We start from the raw sequence: 8597 nt of genomic DNA on the forward strand, positions 1-8597 counted from the left end.
AGATTATCCCTTGCTTCCTAATTATTTGCCTGCAATAAGTCTTCACGAATTATTTCATCTTAAGTCATTACAATAGACTATTCTTACGTGTCCTCTGAATATATCATGTATCTTTGTATGTTTTCAGCTCACAAATGAGCAATGAAACATCAAGCTTCCCTTTAAAGTACCACAAGGAGATATTCTACATAAGCATAAGAACATATGAAAGATGTAGAATTCTTTGTTCATGGATTTATGCGAACAAGCCATACATGTATGTGCAATGGTACAAAAAATAGGAATTTTCTTCCATAAAACTTCATAGCATTAGGTCTCATTACAAATATCCAACATTGCATTGTATATGGCCTTATGCATCTCTGAAGAGAGGTAGTACATGTTGCTGTCATTGTTCCTAGCATCCATTGAAAACTTAATGGACTTTACCAAATGAGAAAGAATGATCGCAAAGGGGCCTTCAACCAGAAGCTGATAATGATGAACATATCACATTTTTTGTAGTACAAACTAGCAACATATGCAAATCCTTGCTTGCACTCTCCTCCCCATTTGTCCTTCACCATATGTGTGGCAACTTGCCTTTTCTCTGTGTATTTCAAAATGTAAAATTCTACCCCTTCACAATTATCAAGCTCTGCAAGAATAGCAAAGCTGTCACCTTCACACAACAAATGACTGAGGAAGTCTTTGTGACCCTCAAAAAGGGGTTCTTTTGTTATGACTTCAACATCGGGTGCATCATCCTCTACAGGTTTCAACAATTTTTTATTCCATTTCATCACATAGTCCTTATTGACACACCTCCGGCACACATTGCACATACAAACTTGACAATAGCAACTTAATTTTTTGATCTTGATTTGGGTTGGATCATTCTTGCTGTAGCCACATACACTGTGCAGAGCCAAGCAATCGTACACAACTGTACTATTTGGACCTATCTACATTGCTAATTTTTATCTCCCAATAGAATCTTCGTATTATGTTTTCCTTCTTCTTATTGAAGGTACTACTTGATGCTGTATTTAGTGTATTCCTCAGAAAAGCCACAACATCAGAGACTTTATATAACACAAATTTATCTTCTTTGAGTTGCTCTTGGGTGAGTGCTCTCTTTATGACTGCACCATCTCCATCATGCTCTCCTTTTCCATGTCCGAAGGTGAAAAAATTCCATGTCATCTCCAAGTTTGTGAGGGCATAGAAACTTCCAACAAAGAAAAAAGGCCTTGCAGCCTTGAATTGGGCTGCACACCCATTTGACCACACCCAATGCCTTTTAAATTGCAAGCCTTGCTCTTTCCACCAATTCCAATGACTCAAAAAACAATGTTGCACAAATAGTGTCACATCAGAAATGTAGAAGTGCATCTCCTCTATCACAGATCATGTTTGCAGTAGTAGGTGATATGTATCAAGATAGTGCATTGTTCCGAGTGCCAGTGCGTTGATTGGATCTCATTTTGTTGTTTGAATGAGTAATTCTCAACAAAATCAACGACTGATACTATCACATCTTTTGGAAAATTTGAGAGACATTCCTTGAATTGGGCAACGTGCCATTTGAAGATAAAATTGTGGGTGATGAATCTTTCTATGTGTTGCTCTACCATAGTCAACAAAGTACCAACATCAACTTGTTTAATAGACAAAATCTTTCTCTTTTGATCTTTTCCTACCTTGGTTTTGCCTCAAAAATCTGCACATTGACAACCCCAAGCTTGCAACTTTAAGTGGGCATCTAAGATCTTCTCTAACGGCCTTACATTGCGCACAACGTGCCATGAGCCTTCCAATTGATGAAATGCTGCATTTTCTAGCTTACTACAAAGACATGACTCCCAAAATATTGTGATTCCATTGAAGACATGATTTGACACTGCGTATATACCATTCTCTCTATCACATAAGCAGATCTTGCAAGAACAAGCACATGTTGCTCCATGCATACCAAACGAAGGGGACCGAACATGATTGATGGCCTCTTTAAAGTATATCATTTGCATGTGTTGAATATAGCAACAAGTATACATGTCCTTCAGCTTGTGCACAAAATATGTTTTATACTTCTCGAAACTACGTTGCCCTATAATTACATCAAGATGCATTGATTTGAACCTCAAGAATAATTCTTTCTGCAAATAAAAGCAGATGTTCACTTCTTCAAAATGAAAATAAAAGCACATCAAAAGCACAGCATAAAATCACTTCTAAGAAAATTTGAAAAGTGCAAAATCACAAGGCACATAAAAGCATAAAAAAGCACACTACTATAATGCACAAAAAGGCACATGAAAACACAAAAAAGCACAACCAATTATATGAAAGCACACAAAATCACAACAATAAAATGCATTCAAGTACTGGAAAAGCACCAAGCACAACACAAAAGCACAAAAAAGCACACCACAGAAGCACATGAAAGCACTTAAAAGCACAAAAAAGTACACAAGGAATATAAAAGCACACAAAAGCACATGAAAGCACCAAAAATCATATAAAATCACATAAAAGCAACACAACAAGCAATGGGTAAACATTGTTTGTGATGTTGGCCGTGTGTCATTGTTGCCTTTACAAGAACCACCTGAGATTTCGCAAGTTTTATTGCATGGGAATGATGCTACAAGTAGATCATTCAAGAAAAACATAAGGGCGTACAATAGTGTGATAGTTTTTGTGCCATTAGGTGCATAAGTTGATGGAATGTTTTCTAGGGATAGAGGTATACATAACTTTCGGGTCCAAGGTAGTGTGTACCATTGTGTGGGTAGTTTGCTTCTTGATGATACTAGGCATGAGATTCCACGTTTCACACAATTGTATGTATATGACATAGAGCACGAGTTGCAGAACTGCTTGGATTGGATGCTTGGTTTGGATCCAATGATTTTGGAATCCTTGCAGAGAATGATACATGCATGCAATACTTATGCCAATGCATTGGTAGCTATGGGGGAGATGGTTAGAAGAAATCCACATGAAGACTTAAGGATGGTTATTTGTGAGAACCGTTCAACGTCCAGACAATATTTGGTTCCCATGGCTAGCAAGGTTGCCGCTATTATGCCAAGGCAAGGGAATGATCTTGACATTGGTAATAGGGACATCTAGATTTTAGGCTGCAATGGCCGTATACAGTGAATATCTAACTTGCACCGATCATACATGCTGCTCATGTATGTACTTATGTTTCCTAGGGGAAGATGGATGGCATGTATGTATCCCATACGTTGATGATCCTAGTCAACACGGCGTGCAAAGATAGAAGTACATGACATAGAGGCAATACTACACTTATCGTCTATAAGCAAGGTCTGATACAAACCGTTGCCTTCTATGTGAGGGAGATTACTACAATAGTTCGTGGTTGATGCATACAGTAGTATAGAGGAATCGAGATTGCTATGGATACCTAATAATCAAGCATTTTTGCATGTAGAAGTTTACCAAGGATTGATGGACATGGTAAATGCAGTCAATGGGTTAAACACCTTATTTGGCAATGCGTGACAGGGCACAGGGTTGTGTTGCCATCTTCTTTTATAAGAGGACACCGATATATGTGTCAATTGTATCAGCATGGTATGGCAATTGTATGGAAAAGGGGTAAACCAGATTTGTTCATTACATTCACTTGCAACCCAAAATGGCCTGAAATATCTGAAGCATTGTTACTTGGCCAGAGTCCACAAGACCACCCCGATTTGACCGCCCATGTGTTTCATGAAAAGCACAAGGATACAATGAAATCATTAACAAGGGATGACCTATTTGGTAAGGTAGTTGGGTATGTTTCTATGATTGAGTTTCAGAAGAGAGGCTTGCCACACTTGCACATATTGCTGATTCTAGAAAGTGCCTTCAAACTAGTAGAGACTGCACACTATGACAAATTGGTATGTGCAAAGTTGCCTGATGTAGCATTGTTTCCGGAGTTGCATGACATCATTAGTGAGTGTAATATTTAATCCCTTTGCCATTTGCATGATTGATGGTAAATGTTTCCGTTGTTACCCACATGCCATCTCTCAATGTATTGTGGTGGGAAATGATGGTTATCCTATCTACATGCATCGAGATGATGGTAAAAAGATACACGTGAAACATGGTGTGGTGGACAACCTATGGATTGTGCCATTTAATCCTTTTCTTTCCATGAAATACAAGGCACATATAAATGTCGAGGTTTGTTCAATGATCACTGCAATTAAGTATCTATATAAATATGTGTACAAAGGTCTTGATAGGGCCATGGTAAGGATGCAGGTTGTAAATCATGCAGGAGGGGAAGGAGAGCTGCACAATCCGCATGATGGTATTATTGATGAGATCACACAATACTTGGATGCACATTATGTGTCAGTTTCAGAAGCATGTTGGAGGATTTATGAATACTCCATGCACGCTGAAAAGCATGATGTGCAACGGTTGCAAGTTTATCTCCCGATGATGAATAGTGTGATATTTCGAGATGATGATAATTTACAAGATGTACTACAAAGGGAGCAAAACAAAAAAACCAGTCTTACAGAGTGGTTCGAATGCAATGCAATGCATCCTGATGCAAACAATATGCTTTATAGAGACTTTCCAGGCGTGTGGGTTTGGAACAAAACTAGGAAGATGTGGACTCGAAGAAAGTTGGGGATACCATTGGCCGCATGTATGCATCTGTAGGTGAGAAATACTTCATGCGCATGTTTCTTAACATTTGCAGGGGTTGTAAGTCTTTTGATGACCTGCGCACATTCGAAGGGCAGCTTTATCCCTCTTTCAAGGCAGTATGCATTGCTAGAGGCTTATTGGAAAGTGATGAAGAGTGGTTCGTGTGTATGCAAGAGGCTATGTTTGTTCAGAATAGTGCACAATTGAGACAACTCTTTGCAACAATTTTGCTCTTCTGTGAGCCAACATCTCCTTGGCTTTTATGGGAAATTTTCTCTTCGGAGCTTTCAAATGATTTTTTTCATGCATTGGAAGTAAGTGTGGAGAATCTGGTTCATCATCGCACAATGGCAATATGGCAATGCCTTGCACATTTGGAGCATATTCTTTGATAGCATGGGTGAGCATTGGCAGATTTTAGTGGTTTGCCTGTTGTGGATAGAGCAAAAGATTTTGTCGCAGATGTGTTATTGCAAGAGGAGAGGATGTTTGATGTTCAACAATAGGCAAGAATCGCCCATACAATGGAAGCAACCCTGAGTCCATGTTAGTTGGTCGCCTAGGATCAGATTTTAGCAGTTGTTCATGCAAACGTGGGTGGCGTGTTCTTTGTAGACGGTCCGAGAGGATCTAGAAAGACATATCTTTATAATTGTTTGCTATCTCGATTATGTGGGGAGGGGCACATTGCATTGGCATGCACATCTTCTGGTATTGCGGCACTGTTGCTCTCCAATGGACGTACGGCACACTCATGCTTAATCAAGATCTCATTGAATCTACATGCCACTAGCACTTGCAATATTAGTGTGAACAATGCCATTGCTAATGTTTTGAGGCTAGCAAAGTTAATAAAATATGCGACGAGGCTCCCATGACTCATCAACATGACTTTGAAGCATTGGATAGGACTTTACAAGACATCATGTCGAGCGATAAACTATTTGGTGGTAAAGCAATACTACTAAGAGGGGATTTTCAACAAATTTTGCCAGTGGTTCCAAAGGCTGGACAAGGGGACATCGTAAATGCTGCTTTATGTTAGTCGATAATCTAGAGACACACAAAGATCTTGAAGCTTACACAAAGCATGCGGGTGCTTCAATGTGGTGATGGAATGTTAGAACGTGAGTTCAAGCAGTGGGTTTTGGACATTGGAATGGGGAAAGCAAGGGCACAAAAGAAAGTGTTGTAATTCCGGATAAAATGCTTTTGCAGAACAACTCGATGGAGGGCTTGATTGAGTGGGTGTACAATGGACTTCTGCAAGTTGTGAACTTTGCATCATACTTTGGAGAGCATGAGATTCTTGCACCTCGAAACCTTGAAGTTGATGCAATCAATAATGTAGCACTAAATGCAATGGCAGGGGAAAGAAAGGAGTATTTAAGTGCAAATTCAATGAATAGTACAGATGCAGATTCATTTCTATATGCAATAGAGTACCTCAATAGCCTCGACCTTAGTGGTGGTTATCCACCTCACCAATTGATTCTGAAGATAAATGCTCTGATCATTTTGCTGCACAACCTGGATCCACGGAAGGGACTATGCAACAATACTCGGCTGATATGCAAAGAGTTCCACACAAAGGTGTTGGAGGTTGAGATCATCACTGGTATGCATATCGGTGACATGGTGTTCATTCCGAGGTTAACCTTCATTCCAAGCAATTTGCAACTACCATTTGATATGAGAAGGAGGCAATTCCCCACTTGATTAGCATTCGGCATGACAATCAATAAGGCCCAAGGTCAAACAATGACCGTGCTTGGCTTATACTTGGCAGCACCAATGTTCAGTCACAAACAATTATATGTGGCTTTCTCACGTGTGCGATCATCAAGTGCTGTCAAAGTATTTGTTCAAGACAAGGCCGATGATGCCATTGATGAAAATTCAAGGGTGCCATATACTAGGAACATTGTGTATAAGGAAGTCCTGTAAGTGCAGCAATAAAAGCAAGTATGTATGGTTGTTGCTTTCCTACATTTAGCCATTCTTCATTGAAAAGTAAAAGCATATGTTTCACTGTTTGTACATTACTTTCAATATAGCCCATGTATTGATGACGAGTTTTTAAAAAAACCCACGGACATGCTCTTGCATGCAGCTAGATATGATGGACAGGAGCTTCACATTCATCACTCACTCTGCTACGGTAGTGCCAGGTGCATGATTGCGTTGATGTCATATTTGAGTATTGTTTATTCTTAAACCAACATCATTATGTTTACTGACTTTTTTTGCTATAATAGATCCCCCTTGATGGGGATGACATGCGTCCACACAGCTGTTGGTTGACATTCTTGAGTTGAACAGATTCTACGGGTGGGTGGTCCCTAACATTTCATTCCGTTCTTAAAAAAAGATATATGAATGTTGATTTTTTTTTGTGACTATGAGTGTGCAAAGACACTATTCTTTTGATTATAGATACCTCCCAATCGGCACGTGGTTCATGAGGCTCCGCATTCGATATGAATTGCTTGGCTTCTTTAAATTGAAGAGTTGCAGAGTTCATGGTTCATATGGACATCTTAGGATCACCGTATCCTTTCACAACAAGACAAAGCATCCACAAACGCGCACACAGACACGTTTACTGAACTAAAAAAAAACCTTACAAGCGCATCTATTTGCACGTCTATTTGTGCGTCTAGAGACCCACATCTAACGGTGCGTCTATATAGCGGATAGACGCACATATAGATGCATAAATAGACGCTCAGATAAAAAATTTAAAAAACATACAGACGCATTGTTAAATGCATGTCTAGATGCATTTATAAATGGTCTTATAGATGCTTTTATAGACACGCAAATAGATGCTACCTAAATAGACAGACGCGTTTATAGACGCATTGATAGACATGCTACATAATATTTTTTAAATTTACAGAATGATGTGTATGTTGTGTATGCTATGTAGTTATAGGAATCCCATTTCCACATTGTGTAATTTAATTCTTACAGCCAACCGCATTTTAATTAGCGCTCTTGCAAGCACATCTATAGTCAACAATTACAATTCCAAATAAAACATTACAACTCCAAAACGTTTAGTTCACAAGGCATTAATTGATAGAACATTGCACAAGAAAATTAAAAGCTCAAAAAGTGCTTATATGTACATATAGCACGAAGCTAAGCCACGTGATGTGGCTTCAAGTACAAAAAATAGGAGGAGTGTATATACAAGAGGCACGAAGCCAAGCCAGTGGCTTTAAGTACAAAAAAGAGTAGCTAGCACTACTTCTATGACTAATCTAAGTTCTCCACATCCTCGCTCCCTTCCACGCTCCCTTCTGTGCTCCCTTCTATGCTCCCTTCTCCGCCTCCTTCCTCGTCTTCTTGTGCAGGGGCCTATAAACAAGGGACAACATATGTCAATGTATGAAAAATCAAATCTTTACTTATAATATTGACATTATTTAATTACTTTCAAATACCTCAGGGGACGCTCCAGGAGCCCGAATATACTGCTCCTCAGTAATCAACCCGTCATGATAGAAGTGCTTCCATGTATCTCCTCTGCGATGGTGGCGGTGGTAGGCTGTCTCGACAGGAGTAGGGTATCTGCCCACGATATCAAGCTGCAAGATGACACAATTTGCGGAGGGGTTAGTACAAAGAAACAACCTCCTAATAAAATACATAAGCAATATAATTTGAGATCGATACTTACAAATTGGGCCTCCCATGATTCAACACCCCCTGCTCCAAAATGCATGCTTCCATATTGCTCCATCTGGATCCTTCATGCCTCCACGTGCTGCAGTATGGGGTCCTCCCTCGCTGACTTCATTGCTTTCTTCCACTTATGCTTGTGAGCAGTGTGGGACGGGCCCCTTGGTGGTTGACCTCCCTCGAGCCTGGCAAGCTCCGCTAGTGCCTGCATCTTAAGCAAAGATCTTTTATTGCCA

At 39.7% G+C, this 8597-nt stretch overlaps 1 protein-coding gene across 1 annotated transcript; it reads left to right on the plus strand.

Annotated features, from left to right (window-relative positions):
- The first annotated feature begins 4257 nt into the window (after positions 1 to 4257).
- Positions 4258 to 6390, plus strand: LOC147894435 (uncharacterized). The gene is made up of 3 exons (XM_087385310.1): positions 4258 to 4604; positions 4724 to 4985; positions 5890 to 6390. The coding sequence occupies exons 1-3, from the start codon at positions 4258 to 4260 to the stop codon at positions 6388 to 6390; spliced, it is 1110 nt and encodes a 369-aa protein (XP_087241436.1).
- The last annotated feature ends 2207 nt before the right edge of the window (positions 6391 to 8597 follow it).

The sequence above is a fragment of the Dipteris shenzhenensis genome, chromosome 14 (genome assembly GCF_047967505.1).
Source record: "Dipteris shenzhenensis isolate YYH24624 ecotype China chromosome 14, Dip_SZ_1.0, whole genome shotgun sequence".
Taxonomy (NCBI): Eukaryota; Viridiplantae; Streptophyta; class Polypodiopsida; order Gleicheniales; family Dipteridaceae; genus Dipteris; species Dipteris shenzhenensis.

Excerpts from the sequence above, each read along its gene's own strand:
- LOC147894435 (XM_087385310.1), top strand. The coding sequence starts at position 4,258 with ATGGTAAGGATGCAGGTTGTAAATCATGCAGGAGGGGAAGGAGAGCTG. Across the intron at positions 4,605-4,723 it reads TATAGAGACTTTCCAGGCGT|GGGTTGTAAGTCTTTTGATG; the intron begins GTGGGTTTGGAA and ends TAACATTTGCAG. Across the intron at positions 4,986-5,889 it reads ATTTTTTTCATGCATTGGAA|AACAACTCGATGGAGGGCTT; the intron begins GTAAGTGTGGAG and ends ATGCTTTTGCAG.